The sequence below is a fragment of the Asparagus officinalis genome, chromosome 7 (assembly GCF_001876935.1).
Source record: "Asparagus officinalis chromosome 7, Aspof.V1, whole genome shotgun sequence".
Classification (NCBI taxonomy): Eukaryota; Viridiplantae; Streptophyta; class Magnoliopsida; order Asparagales; family Asparagaceae; genus Asparagus; species Asparagus officinalis.
The window spans coordinates 131,916,847-131,943,206 of NC_033800.1; the positions used below are offsets into that span (position 1 = coordinate 131,916,847).

The following is a 26,360-nucleotide window of genomic DNA, read 5'->3' on the forward strand; positions in this document are numbered from 1 at the left end:
TGGCAGGAGGAGGGCGGCGGCGGCGGGTGGAGAGGTGGGGGAGGGAGGAGGGAGAGCAGAGGGATTGCAGGGTTAGAGAGAGAGAGAATGGGTATTATAGTCTTTCCCTGTGTGAAATTCATTGGGCTTTGTGTTTTGGGGGCTCAGAGAACAAAAAATTTACTTTTGGGGGCAAAGCACCCGTTGGCAGGAGGAGGGCGGCGGCGGCGGGTGGAGAGGTGGGGGGGGGGGGAGGGAGAGCAGAGGGATTGCAGGGTTAGAGAGAGAGAGAATGGGTATTATAGTCTTTCCCTGTGTGAAATTCATTGGGCTTTGTGTTTTGGGGGCTCAGAGAACAAAAAATTTACTTTTGGGGGCAAAGCACCCGTTGAAAAAGTCTTGGGGGTGTGAAGCTTGTTTTCATTCGTTTTGGGGGCTGGAAGCATTTTTCCCATAAATAAGTGTGCATATATCCAAGGACCATCCAATGAAGTTTCAATGTCTAGTACATGGACAGCATGTTGTGTATGCTTTGAATTGATAAGCAAATAACTGGCAGCAACAAGCAGGGCCAAAATTGGTCTAACCATTCCGACTGTTGAGTGGCCGGTCCTGTCAGTCCAACCCTTGAGGATTTGCGCGGTCCGACCATTTGGGAGATTTTATGTACACTCAAGGTCCTGTTCCGACAGGGTTTTTTTGGTCTTTTTGGAGCACACAAAATTAAAACTACAAATAGGATTATTTTCTCAGATCTAATCTAGGGTTAGGGGAGAGCTAAAGGGAAGAGACCGAAAGGTCAAATCATCAAAAAGAAGACAAAGAAAAAGAAGAAATGGTTATTTTGTTAAGATTTACAAGAAACTGGAGAGATTACTCTTGAAAAGAGGAATTATTAAAAAAATTCAAGTAATAAATAAATATTTTCCGTCTCTCATGGATAAAGGCACATTGCCAAACCGCATAAATCTTTTTGTTTTTTGGGATTGTTTGAATGTTCTTGATATTTAGTCATAAGGTTCTATATGATAAAACCTGAAGTTAAGGCCTAAATTATAAAACCCTAACATTTGATATCGACTGAAAAGTATATTCCTAACACAACACAGGTACAACTTTAGATTGAAGTACCCATGCAACATAGATTATTTATGATTTACTGATGTTTTTTTCAAATTTTCACATTGTTCTAATGTTCTCTTAAACAGGGTGTTTTAGTTCGAAACGTGTTAACAAGATCTAATCCAAAGTATTTGCAAATAAATAGTTTCCAGCAGTCCAATTGCTACAGAAGATAATATCCTTCTTTCTTTATAAGCAATATTTACAGAATTAAAAAGTTAGCTATATCTAAATTCATTTTCTAATCAAACTATGTTTTTTAAACTCTAGTTTGATGGATGGTAAATTTGGTAAGTGCAACTAAACCTGAAATTTTGGCTTTCAATATAGTGTTTACTGAATCTATACATATTTCGTTCTTTTTAACACAAAAGTAGGACAAAATAGTATATAAGTGGATTTCCTATAGAAGCAAGTGGTTTCATAATAAGATTATTTGCATTGTATACCCAACATTCTAAATATCAGATTTGGTATATGTTGGATTGAAAAATTCCATATCCGATGATGGATATTGGAATACATCATGAATAGTTAATAAATAGTGGGTGACATATTGGACAATGTGTGTATTCATCTATGTTGCACAGATACGAGTGCGGACACGAACACAGATACGGAACGGATACGAAACATGATGAAATTGTAAAAGTTTGGATATGGGGACACAGCTATATATATACATATAAATAAATAATCTATCTAAGATCTATATTGTTTTTCATTCATATGTTATGTGAACTAAAATCCTTATGCCATTTTTATGTTTCTTTCATCGAGTAGATTATAAATTGAAAAACCACTTGTTTTCGAACTAAATACCCAAACGACCCTTTAAAATCATACTTATTGATAGAGTTTGTTGTAAAAAAACTCTTGTTAGCTGAAATTGTGCACAACTATATTTGGTTATGTATGGTTATATTAACAAGATTTGTTAATAATAAAGATTTGATATGTAAATCTCCTGTAACTTACTCATGTATATCTCTTGTAACATGTATCTCTATATATATGAATGCTTACCAATGTAAACATGAGTTAACGTCCTATATTGTGGTGTTAGTTCTTAATGGTATGTTATGATAAAGATTTGATATGTAAATCTCCTGTAACTTACTCATGTATATCTCTTGTAACCTGTATCTCTATATATATGAATGCTCACTAATGTCAACATGAGTTAGCCTCCTATATTGTAATGTTAGCTCTTAATGGTATCATAGCGGCCACGGTCCTCATCCTCTACCATGTCATCCTCCAGTTCAACCTCCTCTCCATCTTCCTCACCACATGATTTTTTCAACTGCGCCACCTCTTCCTAATCTCAGTAATGTCCATCACTTTCTTTCTTTGAGGCTAACTCCTACAAACTACTTATTATGGAAAACGCAGTTTCTTCCATTGTTAAGGAGTTTCGATCACCTCGGATTGGTCGAGGGCACGGATTGTTGTCCATCCCCCTCCTTTGCTACTGGGGATGCTAGTGTACCAAGCTCGTAATGGTCCCTTATTCAATGATCCATCCTTATATCGTCAAGTGGTTGGTGCTCTACATTATGTCACTCTCACTTGTCCAGAATTGTCATTTGCAATCAATAGAGTATGTCCATTTATAAGTATGGTGACCATTGATCATTGGCAAGCAGTGAAGAGCATCTTACGGTATTTAAAGCACACACTATGTCATGGTTTATTTATCTCGAAGTCCACCTCTTTTGTTCTTCACGCGTTCTCTGATGTAGACTAGGCGGGTTGCCCTATTGATCGCAAGTCCCCTGGCAGCTATGCTATTTTCTTGGAAAATAATCTTATTTCATGTTCAGCTTGTAAATAACGCACTGTTGCTCGATCCTCAATCGACTCTGAATATCGTGTGCTTGCCAATGCTACTGCAGAGCTTATTTGGCTTCAATCATTGCTTAGTGAGCTACAGACCCTTTTTCACTCTCCTCCAATCTTTTGTTGTGATAATTTGGGCATTATTTATCTTATTGCCAACCTAATATTTCATGTTCGTACCCAACATACCAAAGTAGATTCAGTTCGGGATCAAGCAGCGAAGGGCTGATTAAATGTCTGTTTTATATCTACAAAGGATCAAGTTGCGAACATCATGACAAAACCTTTAGCAACCACACGCTTTGGCACAATTTGTGACAAGCTGCGTCTTTGTTGCCGTGAACCCTCAACTAGAGAGGGTGTGATAAGAGTTTGTTGTGAACAAACTCTTGTTACCTGTAGCTGTGCATAACTATATTTGGTTATGTATGGTTATATTAACAAGATTTGTTACAACAAAGATTTGATATGTAAATCTTCTGTAACTTGCTCATGTATATCTCTTGTAACCTGTATCTCTGTAAGCAAGAGATTTCTGATCTTCAAAAGATAAACAAGATCTGATGAAGCATAACATTCCACTCATAATGACCGAAAGGGACAGTAAAAGCTGTTTTATAGCGATCCTCTTCAGCAATTTGAACTTGCCAAAATCCTGATTTCATGTCAAATTTTGAAAATAATCTTGTTCCTTGTAGTCTCTTCATTAGATCTTGTTTATTTGGTATAGGATATCGAATCCATTGTAAGACTTTGTAATTGATAACCAATCTAGGAACTCCTCTTTCAAGTTCCGTAGCATTCTCAACATAAAAAGCTGCGCAACTCCAAGGAGAAGAGCTGGGTTTGATCAAGTTTTTCTTTTGAAGATCAGAAATCTCTTGTTTATAGCTATATCTTCTTCTTCGTTCACATGTATATCAAAAATAAAAGAAGAAAATATCGTAATGAATAGTAAAAAATGAACAGTAATAGCGTGAACAGTAATGGACAGTAACTGATGAACAGTGACAGAGGCGGAAGCAAACTAGATAGTATTTACATAAGATGCTTACAAACTTGAAAGAAAATAAACTTAAACACTTACAAACCGAAAGCTTGGAGATCCGCTAGAGCTAGTAGTAGTAGAGCCCACTTATCTTACAAACACTTAAAAGAAAACTTAAAAGCAAACCTCACTCAAAGTTAAACTAAAACTGAAAACTTAAAAAAGGGAAACCGGAGGGATTTCACTAGAGTGGATAAGACTTCACTCCCCTTTTTTAAGTTTTCAGTTTTAGTTTAACTTTGAGTGAGGTTTGTTTTTAAGTTTTCTTTTGAGTGTTTGTAAGATAAGTGTGCTCTACTACTACTAGTTCTAGCGGATCTCCAAGCTTTCGGTTTGTAAGTGTTTAAGTTTATTTTCTTTCAAGTTTGTAAGCATCTTATGTAAATACTATCCAGTTTGCTTCCGTCTCTGTTACTGTTCATTAGTTACTGTTCATTACTGTTCACACTGTTACTGTTCATATTTACTATTCATTACTATACTTTCTTCTTTTATTTTTGATATACATGTGAACGAAGAAGAAGATATAGCTATAAACAATAGATATATCCTCTCCTCCGTCTACACAGCATTCCCCACGAGCTAGCTCTATCGTATCAAGGCTAAACAAGTCCTGTTTACGGTTGGTATCAGAGCACTTTCTTTTTTGTTCAGAAAAAAACATGTTGTCAACCTCCCATATGAAAAAGATTTTTCTAAAAATAAAATCTCTACCAAAGCTCGCCCAATACAAATGAGTCAGAGACTTTTAGAAATATGTAAGCAAGAGATTTCTGATCTTGTCAATGTGAGTTAGCCTCCTCTACGATCATGTTAGCTCTTCACTTATGAACTAGGTATGTGCTAAAAAGAAGTTGTCTCAAGTTCAATAAGTTGGCATAAATTTGAGGTTAAGTGTATGATATAGGTTCAATAAGTGTATCACGAGATTTTCGAACTAAAACGTGTGTTATATAATTGAGTTCACATCTTCCATAAAAATATAATTGAGTACACGTCTGAATAAATATATGTATATATATTCAAAAAAATGTCCAAGAAGTATTGAACACAGCCACGGGAAGTGTAGACACAGGAGTCTAGATGAAGAGTTTGGATAACATAAGTATCCATACTTGATGCACCAAATAATGGAGCTTTTGAGAAAGATTGTATCTTTTTTGAAACTTTTGTGAAAAACTCCAACCTCAAGTGAACCCGAATTCTTCCTTTCAGTTAATTGCATGTGGATGTGTTTGAGGTCTAAGCCTATGCTGATATTTGTTTGAGCTTAGATCTCAACTGAACCATAAATCTAAATCAATCTTTAAAAAAATCCATATTGCAATATTTTGGCTGATCTCTTAATGCTAAAATGTTACAAATATATTACAAAAATAGTATTGACCAAAAATTGTTAAAAGCGGTAAAGGATACCGAAGTCATATTGTCTCATGGCAAGCTTTATAAAAGGCTATATCGGCCAATATCTTGGCTATGTCGGGGGTATTTCACCCAAATATTGCCAAAAATGGTGAGGGATATTGAGATCATATCGTTTTGTGCAAGCCTTACGAAAAGGATATATTAGCCATATTGAGGATAATTAAAAGATGGTAACTTTGTTCAAGAATATCAACATAGAAATTGTATGAGAAACAAAATTTCTCACCAAATTTAAGTTTTTGGAGTTACTGGGGCAAGTGAGGGACAAAGTTAGGGCTTTGGTGTCAATTTAAACACTTAAGGGTATCAAATTGTCAAAATAGAACTTCTAGGAATCAAAGTTAAAAAAGGGTGAAACCTTGGAATATTAAAGTGCACAAAAACATTTAAATTTATTTCGACAGACTGCAGAGTTGAGTCAGCCAGTGAGTATGTTTTCTAGAACTTTAAACCATATGTTCTCATGTCTCTTTGGAGACAACCGCGAGCAAAATAAAGTAAAATGAAATAAAAGAAAAGAGCAATTGCATCGCAAACATAATCCAAGTATCTACCTGTTCTTAAGCCGTGAGAACAAGTGATCAGCATGCAAAAGGTCAAAGGTTCGTGGGTAAGTGCTGAATGGTTCACACCAGTCATGGTATATGCCAAGAAGTCCACGCTCATAAATAATAGGAAGAGTATTTGGAGCATGCACAGGAACTACATTCATAACCCACACCTTTTGTGAAGTTAAAGCTGCTGCAAACCTGTATAATCACATTTACAAGAAGTTCAACTTTTTTACTTCATATCCAAACCGGTCAATGTTTGTATGGTTAAAACAGCTAACTGGAAAATCTAATAACAGATTTTGGGATTCTGGACATGAAAATCACTATAACTTTAGAAATATAATGTAACTGTAAAAATAAACTACTGCTGCTTACCCTCCATAAATTGCTTTCATATCCATAACATTCCGAATATTCAACCAATCAATTCCCAACCCACCAAAATATGATCTGTTGAAGATGGCCTTCCAGTGTTGGTCATCTGCATGCAATTTGTCCTGGGAATCACCAAGCCATTCAGGAAAAGTTTCAAGCCTTTTTGGCCATTCCTCAGGCCAATCAGTGCCACGTTGTTCAATAGCAGATGGAACTTTATGGAGACATGTTTTTATTGGTGTGTACCTAGAAACGAAGAAAAACTTGCTCCGAGTTAATTTACTGAAACTTGGCCTGATACATGAGCTCCACTACCCAAAGGCAAAGAAAGGCTCAACAGTCAAATTAAATGCATTTCTTTGGAAGAGGTTATTCAACATGAATGAATGTAAGTCCCAACTCACCAAGCAGCATCCTGGTTTTCATTTTCCTTGCACAAGGGAGGTTGATTTCTCCTTCTTAGCTCATAAATATCATTTGATGTTGGTTTCTGATAAATCTTAGCACTCATTTCACTGACATCATCAGTTTTATGTGCCAGAATATTCCAACAGATTGAAGCTGTCAATTCTGACATGCCTGGAAGAATTATAATATAGCAAGAAATGAGGGAAAATCCAATATATATAATTTAAAATAGCTTGACACAAATGAACTCATAATACATTGATAATATTCCACAGCTGGTTGGGAGTTTAGATATTCATATGAAAAAAAAAAATCGCTCTTAGAGGCCTGCAAAAAAATATGATAAACTATTTTTATTGGAGAAAAAACAAAACAAACTTTCAGATATAAAGGAAATATCACATTCTATCAATAAGTTGTCCTCACGCCATCAATGGTGTAAGTATAAACTCTAAAATAACCTTAATAGCAAAGAAGTGGAAGAGGGTGGGAAAGTAGTTATATAAAATAGCTAAGAAAATATCCAAGTTATGTCATGAGCATATCACATGCCAAATTATATAAACTTCTGCCGGTCATGGTAATTTAATGAAAAAAATAGTGGCTATTTTCCTCTACAAACAATATTTGTGCTATTTTGATGCAAAACCCTACTAGTTCATTGTTCTTTGTGAAATTTACCCAAGTTTGTTTTGTCTTTGGAGAATATAGAAAGCTGACTGTCAGTAAATGCTCTTTTCGTGATCAGACTAATGTTAATAAACAAAGGTGCAGTTAGCATTCATTGGCAAAACCACCAGTAATTAACTAGTAGGTTAAATTAAACTTAACTACCCAGTACTTTAAATATTGCTCATAATTTGGTTCCTAATGCATTTTGCAGGAATATGCATGATCACAATTATGACTAAAACAATCGATTTATCTAGTCAATTTTCTGACTAATGGATAGCTAGGACAGGAACATAATCAGTTGATTCTGACATATTAGTCAGTAGTTTTTCCTCAAAAAGAAAAATATAGTAACTGTGTCAATATTCTACAAGCTCCATGCTGATCTGTAAGTGTTAAAAGTAGAAAATTCTATTGGAGCTTACTAGTTATTACCTCTGCATCATTTAAGTTTACATGTATACGTTATTCAGGGTTTATGCAATAACTCATCATGGTAAGTAAGTCATTTGGAAGGAACAATTAGAGGATCATCACATGCTTTACAGAAATTTGGCCTCTGCAATGCAGTTATCAGAACAAGGAAGTCTCCAAATTGACATGAAGTAACTCATATAAATAGTAATATTTTCAACATTTTGACAGGGTGAGGAAGAAAATGGAATGCAAAATTAAGGTTAAATCTAGAAAATTCAGGGTTACAATATGCACGAGACCTAGAGCTCAGTAAAGGAATGTTGGCTAGGGAAGGATTTATATCCTACAGAAAGTATTTTAAAGTATGGTACTTCTTAAGCATCACTTTCGGTCTGACGTTTCACTCCTCCCTCATTTATCTTTTTTCATCTCAACTTTCTGCAATATGGCATCATTTAGGAAGATTAGATTGCTGGAATAAATACCTTCTTCTCTATCAACATCACCATGGGAAGTTGACATAATAAAGTATCCGCCAGGGCGTAGTATTCGATTCATCTCCAGGAGGAGCTTCCCACCTAAGAGAGACAATGTAATGTTCAGATGAACAACCTCAACAAGATTAGTTACCATGAGAAAAAATGACACAGGTGCACACCAGTAGAATGCCATGCTGTATTGCAGTCACTGCAGTGAATAGCATCAAAAACACTACTAGGAAAAGGAAGCCTTTTGGTTTCCAAACTGCCCAAGACTGCAGGGATCCCACGCTCAAGAGCAACTTGGGCCAAGTCAGTCCTGTCATGTATTAGCCCTAATGACAAAGTTATAACATCCTTTTCAAGAAGAGCAGCAGCAAAGTTAGCATCTGCGCATCCAATGTCCAAAACTACTCGGATATTCTTCCCCCATTCAATATCAGGCACCATCTATTATCAAGTCAAAGTAATTAAAAGAAGGCAAACACCTACACACAACAGATTCCACGAACAAGAAACATAACAATCTCCAAAAAATAAAGATGAACTTCAAAAAAACAAATTGATCAAGCACATTCTAGAACTCCAACTTTCTAAACTATTGTCATTTAACGCATTTGGTTAACTCGTCAAAGTCATAAATTCGGGAGTCAAGTAGTCCACTTAGCATAAAGCAAGAACAACAGCATAAGCATACTTCGCAACATATTGCAAAACAGTCAATGTGATATGAATATATCCCAGTTAAAAGCTTAAATAACAACATCATTTCATTCTAAACTCATCAAAAAGAATATGATAAAAAGTGCTCACCTCTTCAATGGAACCGAGGTAGTGATGAACCCCACCCTTGAACTCCGACTCATCCTGAGGAAACATCAAATACTCTCCAGTCACATTCACCCACCTCCGAGTCTTAACATACGCAGACAGCTTCGGATGAGCTACATTCCTATAAAATATCTGCAGCATCAAATTAAACCCTAAAAATCACCAATTCCACACCCAAAAAAAGAAAACCAACTCGAACAACTTAACAAAGCATCGACCTTGAACTGACTCTCGGGCCACGGGACCACCGGAGTCCGATACTCCCTGCGGCAGCGGCACCCAACAGGTCGCGGACTGACGAGGGCAGCTATCGCTCATGATGCCGGCGGGCCCCGCCGCCCTCCATGTCAATGCAAGGCACGAAATTTTGCTTGTTACTTCCGGCACACAGTTTCCAGTCGTACACAGCGCTCGGATCGAACAGCGGCCCCAAAATTTTCCCTTTCTTCTTCTTTTTTCTCCTCCTCTTTTGCTCTTCGCCATCTTCATCCTCCGCATTCACCTCTGGATTCACCTCGACGCCGTCTTCGATGTCAGGATCATTATCTCCCTCCTCCGATTCAACCACTTCCTCTTCCCTCTCCTCCTCTTTCTTCACTAAAGCTTCGGTCTTGTTCTTGCTTCTGTTACTATCTTCAACCGAAGGCGGAGGACTTTGATTCGTTCATTCTAAACTCATCAAAAAAAATATGATAAAAAGTGCTCAACTCTTCAATGGAACCGAGGTAGTGACGAACCCCACCCTTGAACTCCGACTCATCCTGAGGAAACATCAAATACTCTCCAGTCACATTCACTAACCTCCGAGTCTTAACATATGCAGACAGCTTCGGTGAGCTACATTCCTATAAAATATCTGCAACATCAAATTAAACCCTAAAAATCACCAATTCCACACCTCAAAAACATCAAATATTCTCCAGTCACATTCACCGACCTCCGTGGCGCTGGCGGTTCTAAAGGGAGTGGGGTCGGATTCGATGTTGTCGAAGTTGTCTCATCTCGAGGAGACGGCGGAGGACCCCGGCGACGTGAGGACGGACCAGACGACGACGAAGGAGAGGCCGAGGACGACGGCGATGGATGTCTTGACGACGAAGCTGAAGGGGCCGCGCCTGCGGGGGAGTTTGACTCCTTGGAATTTGAGCGCCATGGATCTCGAGCTCGATCGAGGGAAGGAAGGAGGGGAGAAGGTGAGGAAGTTGGGATCGATCGGTGTAATTTGACGGGGGACTTTAATTATTAATGTAGGTGCCATTAGGATAAAGTGAAGCAAGGATTAGGGTTTTTATTTATTTATTTATATTTATTTTCTTGCTTCCGGTAATAAAGTGGAGATTAATTGTGAGGAGTGAGAGAGAGCGGGTGAAGTGCGGACGAAGATTGAGGCGTACGTTAGAAGCGAGTTCAATGGCTGATTTTTGGCGTTCTTGTCTTGCGATTGTGGAGGCTGGCATTTTACCCTCTATTAACCGTTTACAAATAACTACTGTGCACCGTGTGCAAAGCACCGTCCCTTTTTTTTATTTTCGCTATGGTAATTTTTTTTTTATGTTTTTTCCTGAATGTTACAGTAATTTTTTAAAATGCTACAATATTTTGTTTTTGCTACAGAGATGTTGCTACAGTAATAATATTTCGGTAATAAATTTTTTAGAAGTTGTTAATAATGATGTTTGGTGATTTTTTTTACCGCAAGCTTATTGAATTTGTTACTATTTTTAAATGTGCTTTTAGAAGCAATCTCAGGATGCTTCCAAATGCAGTTTCTAACTTTTATTAGTTTATATATCACATTTATGGTCTTTATTTTTTGATAATTATCTTTAAGCATTGTTTTGCCAAACATCTTAACTGTTTTTGGAAGCAACTTTTGATATATGATTACAAATGACTATTTTTAGCGTTTTTGTAAGCTACTTATATAAACAACTTATTATAAGCTCCAGTAATATTAGTCTAGCTCTTAGTCCTTCAATTCTCTCATTCTAACATCTTGCTGGCGCTCTAAATTGAAGGGAATTAATTTAAAATAATTGATAAGATTCAGAGACCTAATATCATTTTAGTGATTTGTGATACTAATCTCAAAGTTTTCTAGACTTGAAGGACTGATATAAAAAAAATAACTCTTCCAAAAATGATAAAATAATACTTCTGGATTGAAAACGATTAAATATGATTAATGTATATAAGGGGATAATTATTGGCATGTCTGAACATAAATAATAGGATTCATATAGCTAATCTCAAAACTTTAAAATAAAGGGTTGTTTGTTTTGTTGATGTTAACAAAAGTTAAGTTATTTTCATTTATTAACGTATCAAAAAAAAAAAAAAACGTGTGTGATAATCTTAAAAGCAAGGGCATATCCCTCCATTTTAACTCTAAAATTTCCTTGATAATCATGGACAGGGTGAAAAATGAACCCACGATGTACAGCAAATTCTTTAAGAACAAGTGTCATATTAAGTTCAGTCAACCTAGGGTAAAAAATTAAACTCAAATATTTTAAATGCGTTAACTGAAATAAAAGTGTAATTCTTCACGAGAATGTTAAATTCTACAATCGCAAATCAACAGAAATGTCACTTTTACATTTCAAACACATTGTGTAGTTTTCAGTTTATGTGGTCTCAATTAGATTATCTTTTATTACCATCTTCATGAATTGCATTTCTTCGATCTAGTTTTCCACTTACTTTAGTTACCTATCTAACCATATTGAAGAGAAACTGAGCCCCATTTTAAAGCAGAAACCATAGTCCTACAAGTGTGCTTGGCAAACTAATAAAACTGGACTAGAAATGAACCTGACCCACTCTTAGGCTTACTTTTGATTGGTAAAAACTGAGCTAGTTCTGACCTAGTTTTTCTTAGACCAAAAAGAGGCCATAAAACCAGTTTAGCGTTGGACCACGAGAGTGGTAGTCCAACACTAAACTACTTTCCAGGATTAAACCTGGACCACTTTTTGAGTGATTGCCAAAACACAACCCTCATAATTAATGTCACCTCTCTACCATTAACACATGTTTCAAAGTTATTTTATATGGTATTTTCCACAAAAATTTGACTCAGATTGAAGATACGAATGAATAGGAGGAGCAACCCAATAAAATATCTCAGAGGTGAAGAACACCGAACCACGACAAAGCACCAACGCATTGATGCACTCATTGTAAAAGTCACTGCCTACTAGCAGTTATCATTCACCCAACCCTGAAACGATAATCGAAGGGACCAATACATCAAAAACTTATGCAACAAGGAAATAGCCTGTATATTAATTCAATATACAGTATAAACTCAACAAATTCAGATACTTTGCAGGCAAACGAACAATAAAAGACATGAAAGGCCCCAGCAAAAGGGACCATTTTGTCTACAGCCTCACGTCTCAACTCCACAAAAGCTCTTGAAAGAAAGTTGCGTTCAATGCCATCTCAATGTTTGAAAGGCTATGGACAAAAGTACCAGAACTGATTCCCCTTCAGATATCTCTCCAGCAAAGAAAATCAAATACCAGTAGTTGTACTTCTTCCACTCGGAAAATATCTCAGACACACATTTTATCATCGTGGGTCATTTCTTTACCTTCCAAAAAAATGGGTAGTGTGCAAGTTTCTTGTGTTTGTGACTTTGTGTGGTTCTCTTTTCTTATCTCCTCCAACCCCCTCTCCTCTTAACAAAACGGTCCCATTTGATATTAAAAACCTCAAAATATGCATTCTCCCTCTCTTCTCCAAAACTCTCAGCTTCTCCTCAACACAAAAAACATGGAGAGAACAAGCAACTTAGCTTGGCTGGCTGAGCTGAAACTGCCAGAGATGCTCGACTCAGAAACAGTGAAATCATTGCATGCTATTATTGATAACAAATGGGGACCTGTTCATCGAAGTGCATGCCAAACTGCTGCAGGCCGAGCCCTGTGGAATCATGTGATTCATGACCCACTGGCTGGAGCTTTGGCCGGTGAGAGTTATCTTAAAAGTCTTTATGAGAAGATGAGGAAAGATTGGCTTCATAATTCCAGGGAAGTGTCTGGGGTGATTTTAGCTATTCGTACCTTGTGGTTTGATGCTAAGCTTGAAGCGGCAATTAATTCGTTTGATTCTATCGACGATGGAGGAGCTCAGGTTGTTCTCCTTGGTGCAGGTCCGTGATCTGTAGTTTTTCGTGACATTAGAATCTCTTGATGTTTAACGCATATATAATAAAAAAAATGCAGATTTCCTCTGTTCTATTTCAGCAAAAGCAATATCAAGAGCATAAAAAAAGGCTTATTCTCACTTTGGTAACCTAAAGTTTACCAATTGTTCCACTTTGATACCCCCTTTGATACCCCAAATTTTCAATGCCATTTCACTTAGATACCCCCGTCTAGACTCAGTTAGACTTTCTATTAAATTTGTATCACGTGCTTAGCATGTGACAACCCATCCACTACTACAGGGATGTTCAAGCAACTGTGTAAAATGGACCTTAATGTAATACAAATTTAACAGAAAATCAAACAAAATCTGGACGGGGGTATCAAAGTGAAATGGGATTGAAACTTTGGGTGCATCAAAATATTAAAAAATATTTTGGGCTGCCAAAGTGGAAAATGGGTAAATTTTGGTGTACCAGATTGAAAATAAGCCAAAAAAGGTTCACAGAGTAGGTTGTGAAAGATTAAGAATACTGAAGTGATACCAGTGAAATTTTGAATAACTTGTGATGAATCTAAATACAACTATCTTACAGGTATGGATGCAAGAGCCTACCGTCTTTCTTGCCTGAAAGAATGTGCAGTATTCGAAGTCGATTTTAAAGATTTACTGGAAGTGAAAGCCTCTCTTATACAGGAAGCAATGGGATCCTCAGAGCACCAGCAGAAATCAATGACTGCCAAGTCTTTGATTAGGGTCGCAGCTGACATTAGAGACAATGATTGGATCGAAAAACTCAGAAGATCAGGCTTTGTTCCTGACAAAAAAACAGTGTGGATGCTTGAAGGTATCATTTATTACCTTCCTCACTCTGAAGCCATGAATGTGCTTCAATCTATAGGTGCTCAGTGTGCCATGACTCAAACTGTTCTCATCTCTGACTTCATGAACAAGCCCTCAGTGTCTCTATCCCCTTCAATGTTTCATTTTTATAGTGATTGGCCAGACCAATTGTTGCCAACTCTTGGATTTTCTCATGTTAAGCTTTCACAAATAGGGGATCCTGATGCCAATTTTGGATTGCTGCATGATCCGCAAAATTTGTTTACCAAGCTTAGGAACTTGCCAAGGTCAATACAGACTCATCCAGAGGATGGAGCTCCTTGTCGGCGGTTATATCTTGTCGAGGCCTCAGGTTCTCCAGAGCGAGCAACCTAAAGAGATATCAAACAGCCATGATTCATCACTTCAGTTTATTATATGCTACATATACCTTCCACATTTTGGATTAGATATAAGGGAATCGGAATCTTTCAGTTTCCCGTAATATTGCCAATGCTTATAAATGATATTTCTCAAATTTCAGTAATCGAAGCATGGCTTGATGACAACTCTATTCTAACTACTCCGTCTTGAGTTTGGAGTACCACTCTAATTTTGTGGGTATATTTTTTATGACTATGTTCATTTGTTTCAGTGAACGTGAATTGTATGGATGTACTACTTTCAGTAATTTGAGCACAACTGCATGAATAATCATCTTAGGTTGCTCGCTGGGGAGAAAACTTTTGCCTCGTTTCTATTCCAAGTGAACATTAGAGTATCCAAACAACACATTAGACTACTATTAAATAATAACTAGTATTATTAGCACTATCAGCAGTTGTGAAGAATTATATGCCTCAATTTCTGACTGTCTAAAGAACTCACTCACTACTAGTTTAACTATAGACCCACATAAAGTTGCATCTGGAACAATGGCTGAAAAAGATGATCTAATAGAATTCTCACAAATAGAAAGAGAAACGAAAAGGAAAGGGATCTATGGCACATATTATGCCAATTTTCTAGGCATTTGTGACATGAGAATTAGCATGTAGTTATAGTTAACTCACCACAAAAATTGATGGTGATGATGATGGTAGCTCTAACCTTGACATTGTCAATTCTAGGCAACTTTGATGAAGGACATTTTTTCTGGAAGACCAATCATCATTGTATAACTCACACCCTCTGAAAGCTTCACAATATCTTTCCTGTGAAACTAAAACCAGCCAAGGCAGAAATATGACGGAGACTGTAACCCTTTGACAAGTATGAGGATATTATTTGACATACACACACAAACAATAACTGATGACATGGCATGCCATATGACACATTTTCTAGTGAAGAGTTCTCAACCATTTCTTGACTACTGATTGCATTGTGGACACCATCTTCTATTGACATCTGAAATAAAGCCATTAAAGCAACGACTGAGGTTGAATATTGCTTTTTACAGCTTTCCCCAAACCCATTTATGTAATGATCACATAAATAGGAGTCCAGTATTGACAGAAAGATATATGCAGTCGCGTCAAAGGGAATAACATTATGCATGAGTGGTACAGGATTACAAAAGTCAAGATCTAAAAGGATAATAAGTTTTCAGTGCAGTAATAAGGTGGAATATTGTCTAAATCATACTCTTAAGAGATGGAGGCTACTGCTATGCCAGGTGACACAATCCCTTGTCTAATTAGTTTGCGTGCTTAACCAAAGTCTATTCAAACTCAACATTTTGCACATGTGGCATGGCTGCAGCCTGAATCCATTGATACCATTCGAAAATGTTGGAATCGGGTGTGAAGACCAAACCTTGATTCAGACGAGGACGAGCTCTAGTCGGCGAGGTCGACAGCGAGCTCGAAGCGACCCCCTTGCAGGCGAGCTCGATGATGAGGCGACGCAGCTCAGAAGGCGAGCTCGAGCGAGATGCAGGCGAGGCGACCTCGAGATCAGGCGAGGTCATCGTCGAGTTGCAGGCGAGATCGAGGAAATCCGCGGGCGAGGCGGCTCCGCGCAGGTGAGCTCCTCACAGGCTGTCGACAGCTTGTCGACAACTCAACTAAGGTTTCCCTATAAAAGGGAAACCCTCCGCTTCTTCTCGTGATTTTGGCGGTGACGATTTCTCTCTTCTCAGCGGTGTTTGCTTCTGCTTCTTTTTCCAGTGCTCAAATATTTGAGTGAAAATGGGAGATTTTGAGGGGAGAATTTAAAGGAGGAGGAATTTATTGAAAGGAGATTTAAAGAGAGGAGCTATTAATGTAGCTACAGTAATAAACTTGAATTTTGAGGAATCTCAAGCTTGAGATCTGCTCTTGTATTGTAATTTCTTGTTGATTAATAAGAAATTAATTGTGTGGCTCCCGAGGACGTAGGCATGTTTGTCGAACCTCGTAAATCTTAGTGTATTTTTCTCTATATTACGTTTCTCGCTGTTTTAGGGGTTATAGCGTAGTCTCGGGTATTCCCCAACAACTGGTATCAGAGCCTGAAACGATTTGGAGGAAGTCAGATTCAAGTGGGAGGGATGGCCGCAGATGAAGAAAAAGTGAGATTAGAGAAGTTTGATGGAACGGATTTCGGATTCTGAAAAATACAGATAGAAGATTATTAGTATCAGAAAAATATATATCAACCCCTCTCGGGGAAGAAGTCGGATTCTATGAAGGAATATGAGTGGAACCTTCTAGACAGACAAGCCTTCGGAGTTATCAGATTGACGTTAAGTCGTAATGTTACGTTCAATATTACAAAGGAGAAGACCACAACGGGTCTTATGACAGCACTCTTAAATATGTATGAGAAGCCATCAGCTGCAAATAAAGTTTTATTTGATGAGGCAGTTATTCAATCTGAGAATGACGGAAGGCGCGTCAGTAGCACAACACCTCAATGAACTCAACACGGTCACAACCCAATTGAGTTCAGTTGAAATTAAGTTTGATGAGGAAGTTCGAACGTTGATCATTTTATCTTTCCTACTAGAAAGCTAGAACGCTACAGTCACGGTTATGAGTAGCTCGTCGGGAAGCAACAAGTTAAAGTTCGATGACGTTCGTAATCTGGTTCTCAGTGAGGAGATCCGACGAAGAGAGTCGGGTGAAGCTACAACCTCTTTAATATTACATACAGAGTCAAGAGGTAGAAATTCAACCAAAGGAAACGGATGAGGCAAATCAAACTTCAGAGGTAGATCAAAGGACAGGAGGTCCAAATCCAGGAATCCAAGCAATAGCTCGAAGGCTATCGAGTGTTGGAATTGTGGGAAAACCGGGCATTACAAGAATCAGTGCAAGAGTGCACAGAAGGAGAAGGCGGCGAAGGCAGAGGTGAATGTTACTTCCACCTCAGGAGGAGACGACGCATTGATATGCTCTTTAGATAGCAAGGAGGAATCTTGGGTGTTAGATTTAGGAGCGTCGTTCTAGGCTACTTCTCAGAAAGAATTCTTCGAGAAGTATGTTACCGAAAATCTTGGATATGTATACCTTTGTGATGATCAACTATGTGCTATTGTAGGCAAATGTGCAGTGAAAATTAAGTTGAACGGGTCAGTATAGGAGCTGAAGGATGTCAGACATATTCCCGACCTGAGAAAGAACTTAATATTCGTAGGCCAGTTGGCTGGCGAAGGATACACTACGATCTTCCATGGAGATGATTGGAAGATCTCAAAGGGCACAATGACGATTGCGTGAGACAAGAAGATTGGTACCATGTATATGACAATAGGTGCACGTTGTTTGATCTCAGTTGTAGCAGGCAATGGGACTTCAAAGCTGTGGCACCAGAGAAGTCACATGAGTGAGAAGGGAATGAAGATCATGCACACAAAGGAAAAACTCCCAGGACTGCACTCAGTGGAGATGGACTTTCAGACAAGTGGCAGAACCCCCAAGAAAGAGAAGCTAGAGCTCGTTCACTCAGATGTTTAAAGACCAACCACCATCACGTCCATTGGTGGAAAACACTACTTCGTGACTTTTATCGATGATCACTCTCGGAAAGTGTGGGTTTATTTTTTAAAGAACAATTTTTCAAAACGGACTGATTTTTTTTTTTTTTTCAAAACCGACTGTTTTTTTTTTATTTATCAAAATCGACCCGGTTTTGTGATTAGGCTGCTAATCACTATCCTAAATAGTCGGGGTTGGCAACCCCGACTATTTAGGAGGGTGTTAAACCCTAATTAAAGGGTGATTAGCAGGTTAATCACTATCCTAAATAGTCGGGGTTGCCAACCCTGACTATTTAGGATAGTGATTAGCCTGCTAATCACAAAACCGGGTCGATTTTGATAAATAAAAAAAAAACAGTCGGTTTTGAAAAAAAAAAAAAATTTCAGTCGGTTTTGAAAAATTGTTCTTTTTTAAAACATAAGTCAGAAGTATTTGAAGCTTTCAGAAGATGAAAAGCTATGGTCGAGAATAAGACCGGTCTGAGAATAAAGAAGCTCAGGACCGAAATAACGGTGAGTATGAAGACACCGGATTTAAAAAGTTCTGCTATGAACACGGGATCAGAATGGAGAGAATCGTGTCCAGCACGCCTCAAAAAAATGATGTAGCTAAACGGATGAACTGAACGTTAACAGAGAGTCAGAAGCATTCGGATACAGTCATGCCTACCGAAGCAGTTCTTGACAGAAACAGTCAACACAGCAGCTTACTTGATCAATCAAGGTCCATCGATTTCATTGGAGCACAAAATATCAGAGGAGGTATGGTGTGGAAAGAAGGTAAAACTCTCACATCTCAAGGTTTTCGGTTGTGTAGCTTATATGCATATTAGTGATCAAGACAGGAATAAGCTTGATCCCAAGTCAAAGAAATGCACTTTCATCGGCTATGGTGAAGATGAGTTCGGTTACCGTATTTGGGACAACGAAAATAAGAAGGTGATCAGGAGCAGAGATGTGATATTCAACAAGAAGGTGATGTATAAGGACATGCACAAGACAGATGACTCAGAGAGCGAGTCAACATTCGTAAAAGCAGAAGATATCCTGAGTAACCTCTCGGAAGAACCCAATGCAGAAGGTCCTCGGCCAGAAGAGTTTGTTGGACAGAACGGTGCGCAGGAGCCCGACGCACCAGCTCCGATATTGAGAAGATCTTCTCGGCCTCCTATTCCCAATAAAAGATATATAAACTATCTGTTACTGACAGATGGAGGGAAGCCTGAAAGATACGATGAAGCTTGTAAAAGTGGAGATGCGAGCAAGTGGAAGCTTGCCATGAAAGATGAGATAAAGTCTCTCATCTCAAACCAGACGTGAGAACTAGCTAAGTTGCCCACGGGTAAGAAGACACTCCATAACAAATAGGTGTATCAGGTAAAAGAGGAGCAGGATGGTTCCAGAAGATATAAAGCCCGACTAGTTGTCAAAGGATTCCAGCAGAAAGAATGAATTGACTACACCGATATTTTTACTCCCGTAGTGAAACTCAATACTATCAGGACAGTGATGAGTATTGTAGCTATTGAAAATCTTCATCTCAAGCAGTTGAACGTGAAGACAACGTTTCTTCATGGAGATCTAGAAGAGATATACATGCACCAGCCAAAAGGTTTCTCAGAAGAAAAGAAGAAGAACCTGATGTGCAGACTCAAGAAGAACTTGTATGGCCTGAAACAAGCCTCAAGACAGTGGTACAGAAAGTTTGATGGCTTCATGCACAAGGAAGGTTTCCAGAAGTGCAACGTCGACCACTGTTGCTACTTCCAGTGTTTTCAAAGGTGTGCCCCTCACTGTGCCTCATGCGCCTTGTAATTCGGGGCGATGATGAAGCGCCCCACATCTGATGCAGCGACGCCTTTTGCGCTTCGCGTACATTCTTACTTTGTACGTTGTGCATGTCCTTATATAATTTTGTTTGTATACATTTCAATCGAGTCTTTATACTTGATAATTCATATTCTAAAAAGTAAAATAAATCCATTAGGCCTTTTTAGTAGCCTTCAATTGAGAACCATTATTAATCATTTGCTTGGATATTAGTCTTGATTTAACATTTGATTTGAAAATTTATTCATTTTGCTATTATGTTGGGTGTTAGCATTAGAAATTAAGGTATTATATTATGACTTTGTAGTAATATGTTATTTATCCAGATATATTTTTCATGTAAATTCTAAAAACATGTTCTTTCATGCTTGATTATATATATTGAGAATTTATGTGTGGTGTGGGCGCCTCGCATCACCCGGGCGCGCGCATCGCGTTGCGCCTTGCGCATGTGCGCGTAAAAATGCTTTGCGCTCCGCATTGCGCCTCGCACATTGACAACACTGGCTACTTCAAAAGATATCGGTCTAGTTATATCATCTTACTGTTGTATGTTGATGATATGTTAGTTACAGGTGCAGATATGGAGGATAATGGGAGTTTGAAGCAGCAGCTGTCAAAAGAGTTCGACATGAAGGACTTGGGTCCAACAAAAAAGATCCTTGGAATGCAAATCACGAGAGATAAGAAGATAGATCTTTTGAAGTTATCGCAGACGGAGTACATCAACCGTGTTTTAAAGAGATTCAATATGGGCGACGTCAAGCCAGTGAGCACACCCGGCCAACCATTTCCGCCTATCAAAGGATCAGTCTCCTCAGTCAGATGAAGAGAAAGAGGGTATGGCTAAGGTTTCTTACGCCTCAGCCATTAGAAGCTTGATGTACGCAATGGTCTGTGCGAGACCAGACATTGATCATGCAGTGGGAGTGGTCAGTCGGTTTATGTCGAATTCAGGAAAAGCACATTGGTAAACGGTCAAGTGGATTCTGAGATATCTACGAGACACCACACAGAAGTGTTTGCACTTTGGTAAGGGAGAGGTGAAAGTGTAAGGGTACGTAGATGCAGACTTTGGAGGTGAAGTCGATCACCGAAGAAGCACCACCGGCTATGTATTCACTGTCGGAATTACATTTGTTAGTTGGATGTCACAGATACAGAAGATTATCACTCTATCCACTACAAAAGCTGAGTATATAATAGTGACTAAAGCCAGTAAAAAGATGATGACTTCAGGGTTTGTTAACAGAGCTGGGATTCAAATAGGAGAAAAATATTTTGCACAATGATAGTCAGAGTGCGATTCACTTGGCTAAGAATTCTGTATTTCATTCTAGAACGAAGCACATTGGGCTTCGATAACACTTCATCAGATCCCTGTTGAAAGATGATGTGTTAAAACTAGAGAAGATTCTAGGAAGCAAGAATTCAGCAGATATGTTAACAAAGGCGGTGACCATTTAAAAACTGGAGTTGTGCGTAACTTCAGTTGGCCTTCATGCATAAGGTGATGAGGGCGGAGCCACACAGGAGAATGTGCTTGTTGAGATAACCTGCTTACGACGATTTGATCTTCAAGTGAGAGATTGTTGGAATCGGGTGTGAAGACCAAACCTTGATTCAGGTGAGGGCAAGCTCCAGTCGGCGAGGTCGACGGCGAGCTCGATGCGAGCTTCAGGCGAGGTCGACAGCGAGCTCGAAGCGACCCCCTTGCAGGCGAGCTTGATGATGAGGCGACGCATCTTCGAAGGCGAGCTCGAGCGAGATGCAGACGAGGAGACCTCGAGATCAGGCGAGGTCATCGTCGAGTTGCAGGCGAGCTCGAGGAAATCCGCGGGCGAGGCGGCTCCGCGCAGGCGAGCTCCTTACAGGCTGTCGACAGTCTGTCGATAACTCAGCTAGGGTTTCCCTATAAAAGGGAAACCCTGTGCCCTAGCCCCCTCTACTTCTTCTCGTGATTTTGGCGGCGGCGATTTCTCTCTTCTTAGCGGCGTTTTCTTCTGCTTCCTTTTCAAGCCTCAAAGATTTGAGTGAAAAGGGGAGATTTTGAGGGGAGAATTTATAGAAGAGGGAATTTATTGAAAGGGGATTTAAAGAGAGGAGTTATTGCTATAGCTACAGTAATAAACTTGTATTTTGAGAGATCTCAAGTTTGAGATCTGCTCTTGTATTGTAATTTCTTGTTGATTAATAAGAAATTAATTGTGTGGCTCCCGAGGACGTATGCAAGTTTGCCAAACCTCGTAAATCTTGGTGTACGTTTCTCTATACTACGTTGCTCGCTGTTTTAGGGGTTTAGTATAGCCCCGGGTATTTCCAATAGAAAAGACTAGCAAGAAGATAATAGGTTCTCCAACTTCAGAACTATATATCATTCAACAGGCTACGACAAAAAGAAACCCAGGCGATGATTAGGCTGTACAAGCAACAAAAGGATGATAAATCAAATAAATTCATGAAATAAAATAATTGTCAATACCAATGTAAACCATCATGTGTGACAGAGAAACCCAGGTGATGATTAGGCTGTACAAGCAACAAATAGGATGACATTACTTTCGAACAATGAAGCTCTCATAATGGTACTCGAAAATGGTCTATGATTGTCAGGAGAATCAAACACCTAAGCAGTCCTTAATTGCCTGCCCAAATTTGCCCAGGGCATATATTGAATCCGTTAGCCCTTCTTTAACCTTTTCTCTGCAAAATGGAGAAAATAATAATAAACAGCATCTTCATGCTTGCGCTCGCAAACAATTCATAGCATAGATTTAAGCAAAATTTTAGCACATTAACTACACACTAGATAATAGTGGAGGAGGTAAAAACTACTCTACTCTGCACTGAAAAACAAACAGATTCAAAAAATGCAGAGTTGCTTGTCAAAAACAGATCCTCGGTACTTGTATTTTATGGCATCTCTGGAGAAAGCCAGTTGATTAAAATTCAAATGTCACGGAGCAGATTAATCGATAATATAGGAAGAAACTGCAAGAAATATAAACAGGAAACAAGAGAGAAACAAGTTTCCAAGGACTTAGCAAAGATAATACCTATCAGCATTAAGCCGGAAATCACTTTTGTCTACGGTAGTACCCAAGGCAGAAAATGATCTGCACATGTAAATCAGCTTGTTATTTCTTTTAAGCTATATGCAGTGCTTGCATTCCAATATAAAAAATGAGATTAAGGGCTTTAGGAAGAAACATGCAGACAGTAAGGTTAAGTAGCTGACACAAACTAACGCTATGTGCCTTGTTAAAGATGTAATAAAATTATGAGAATGACTACAGAGAGCTTAGCAGATGATCTCAGAGGTTAATCTGGATGTTCATTATGCTGGTGGTTCCAACCGTGCCTTGGAGCGCCAACAAGCCAGCTAATTGATTCATTGCTAGACAGATAAGGCCTTCACTATACTTGTATCAAAATAAACTTTTGCAAAGTTAGACTGAGTTTTGGTTGTGGTGTATTTCCTTGAAATGATACTACACAGTGGTAATGCTTTATGAGACAGAATATGCTTATCATTTCTAGAGTAGTTTTTAATACATTAGTATGATTTGAGCTTGTTCTTCCAATGATGTGCAAAATGTCACATGACGTCAAAATATAACATCAACTTTTAAGTACAAATTAACATGAAGAAAAACTAAGACTACAGTTATGTAATGTTGTTCAAGCCCGTGCTATGCTCAATGCTCGGTGAGTTCTCAAGGTTTGCTTGGGTAGCTTGCATTGCAACTTGCAGGATGAAGCAAACATCAACTCGTCAATTGCTTAAATATGACACATTAGACCAATATTTGAAACATCATTATGAGCACAACGAGCGTTCAAGTGTCAAAATAGTTTCTCCAGTGTTGTGTGAGTTCAGGCCATGACTTCATTACCTGTCTTACAATCTTTTCTTACTGCAACATATATAATTAAATGAACCAACAACTCTAATTAACCTTTTCAACTGAAATAGTTTGTTCTTTAGAGTAACCCTCTCAAAAAGACGTGATCCAGTGCAAAATGGCAAAACCTAACTACAATTCCCACCAGACCTAGAAAACTAATGAAAGACTATATTAACTACCTTATAAGAACATCAAGCCTATCTTCTGCTTCCAATTTAACAGGATCTGAATCATCAAGCAAAGAAGCTGCATTCTTTACAATCAACTTGAACGTGCAAACCTGCAATCAATAGAATATCAACAATTCATATTATGTATATTTATTACCGCAATTCTACAGAAATAAGCTAACTGCAATTCTCTTCAGAAAACAAATTCTTTTTTAGCTGGATCAGACCTCTACACCACTTCTAGCTTGAAAAGCAACAACAGAGCTCCTCTCCTGCGGTACACAATCCCTTCTTGCTGAGTTCAATAGCCTCTTTATCTCTTCAGATACTCCGTCTACAGCTTCTGATGCTGCCAACAATATTTCATTTATAATCACTGAAACCTCAAGTGTGAGAGTATAAAATTATAACCCTCAACCATCACCAAAACTTTGAAGCTTCGCTGTCGTGGAAGGGAGTCAGTGACCTTTATAAAATGGTATCAAAGCAAGCAGGTCTAAGTTCCACAGGACACAAATTTAAAACGGCATAAAAAAAGATACAGCAAGGTGAGTTTAGAATTCCGCCCTTAAAAAGGGCCCTCAATCTGGGGACAAGTTAGAGTATAAAATATCGAGGTTTATTTGCACTTTAATATCCCAAAGTTTCACCTTTGATTTGACACCCCGATGCCCTAACTTTCTTCCTCACTTTTCCTAAACTCAATACTCAAAAGGCCAAAATATGGCAAGAAAATTGTCACATTCACCTTTGATTCTTGTAAAGAAATTAATGTCAACTTTTTTGCATTTTGGGGCATCAAATTGTCAAAATGGAACTTCAGGGCATAATTGTTAATAACGGGTGAAACTTTGGGATATTATAGTGCAACCAACCCAAATTATAACCCTCAATTCTCATTGTAGCTTCAGGATTAGGGGTGATAAACGAACGAATCGAATCGAATACTAAGATATTCGTATTTGTATTTATTTAAAATTATTGAATTCGAACTTGAACTTGAATATCCATATCTGAAGTTCTTGAATTCAAACTCAAATACTCGGCATTTGATAGATATTTATGAAACTTCATGAATATTTATCAAATGTCAAAGTATATTCATTTTGTTAAAGAATTTAATTTTTAAATAGCATTTAAATTTATAAATGAAAACCATTTCTTTATAGTTATGATGTATACATATTTAATTCGAATATTTCATTACAAAACCGATTTGAGATTCTTCAAGTCTCTCAATATTGGTGAATAGAACTTAAGTAGAAAATATAAGTGGGCTGAAAATATAACATCATATGCATAATAATACAACATATAAGCGATCAAATTTTAAACAAATATTTGATAAGCAAATGAATCGAATATACATCTGGTTAAATTCTATTTGTTAATGAACTCAAATAGATACTATTAGTTTACTGTTAAATGAACTACCGAAATGAATATGACGGAATAGTTTCTCGAACAGTTACCGAACTATTTGTAAGTTATTTGGTTCATTTCCACTCTAATTCAGGAGTTTTGGCGTAGTGAAAGTAAACTTTAACATCAAGAAATCAAAACAATAAACAAATTGAACTTACTCATCAAGAGATACGCGGATCGCAGGCTCCGCTGCGACGCCACGATGGGATCCAACACGTACCTCGCCGCTTTCTTCTTCTGACCCCTCAGCCACTCCTTCGGCCCCGCTGCAACCAAACCGACCAAAATTTGTAAAAATCATCCAAAATCCAAACTAATTTTTGGGATAATTGTGAAAATACGCTTACAAATTCCCAAGGAGATGGCGGTTGAAGGTGGGGGCTGGGCGATGAGAGAGGGGAGAGAGAGGAGTAGGAGAGCAGCTCGACGAGAAGTGAAAGAGAAACTAGGGTTAGGGTTTTGATTTGGTTTTTGGTGACGATGAGAGGGTGAGAGCGTAAATGGGGGGGGCTGGGATAACGCGCGCTACCGCTGCTTCCATATTTTTTTCCGTTTTCCGTCGTTTTTCGTCGATGGATCACTAGAAGGAGAGAGAGAGAAGGAGAAAAGGGTAATTGTATAGTAGTCCCTTAAATCATTCTTAATTGTCTTGGTCCTTCAGAGCTTAGTATTTGCACATTTATCCCTCAAATCTTTGTTTCTATTGCAGTTTTGTCCCTCTGTTAGAATTTTCATTAGTTTCGCTAATTCAAGTTGGATTAACTCTTACTTGTTGGCCTTTTTATTTTGATGATGTTTAACAAACAATTTACTACTAATGTTGTTTGTCTAGTATTTATATTTTTATATTTATTGTAGACAAACAATATGTTAGAGGTTGGATGGAATTGAGCTTCAACGATCATATCTAATGGTATTGATATATATATATATA

General features: G+C 38.2%; 3 protein-coding genes across 4 annotated transcripts in view; 1 reads left to right on the forward strand and 2 right to left on the reverse strand.

Annotated features, from left to right (window-relative positions):
• On the reverse strand, window positions 5,952-12,732 carry LOC109847776 (probable methyltransferase PMT28). The gene is given in 12 exon segments (XM_020417015.1): window positions 5,952-6,165; window positions 6,346-6,591; window positions 6,750-6,924; window positions 8,328-8,420; window positions 8,501-8,771; window positions 9,135-9,284; window positions 9,371-9,418; window positions 9,420-9,461; window positions 9,463-9,805; window positions 11,865-11,920; window positions 12,370-12,432; window positions 12,631-12,732. Coding segments are annotated over 12 exon segments (1,788 nt in total). The 3' UTR covers window positions 5,952-5,966.
• LOC109850362 (putative S-adenosyl-L-methionine-dependent methyltransferase MMAR_1068) lies at window positions 12,840-14,820 on the forward strand. Of its 2 annotated transcripts, XM_020420379.1 has the most exons (3): window positions 12,840-13,311; window positions 13,903-14,154; window positions 14,365-14,820. In XM_020420379.1, the coding sequence occupies exons 1-3, from the start codon at window positions 12,879-12,881 to the stop codon at window positions 14,523-14,525; spliced, it is 846 nt and encodes a 281-aa protein (XP_020275968.1). In that variant the 5' UTR covers window positions 12,840-12,878; the 3' UTR covers window positions 14,526-14,820. The 2 variants fall into 2 exon arrangements, with proteins under 2 accessions (XP_020275968.1, XP_020275967.1); XM_020420378.1 differs by having other exon boundaries at window positions 13,903-14,820.
• Window positions 14,400-26,360, reverse strand: part of LOC109847777 — a 13,508-nt gene continuing 1,547 nt past the window's right edge. The window contains exons 2-8 of the mRNA XM_020417017.1: window positions 25,774-25,951; window positions 25,585-25,692; window positions 24,229-24,350; window positions 24,011-24,111; window positions 22,980-23,039; window positions 22,406-22,626; window positions 14,400-14,521 (exon numbers count right to left, since the gene is read on the reverse strand). Coding sequence (XP_020272606.1) covers window positions 22,542-22,626; window positions 22,980-23,039; window positions 24,011-24,111; window positions 24,229-24,350; window positions 25,585-25,692; window positions 25,774-25,951 — 654 coding nt within the window. The 3' untranslated portion in view covers window positions 14,400-14,521; window positions 22,406-22,541. The remainder of the gene's footprint in view (window positions 14,522-22,405; window positions 22,627-22,979; window positions 23,040-24,010; window positions 24,112-24,228; window positions 24,351-25,584; window positions 25,693-25,773; window positions 25,952-26,360) is intronic.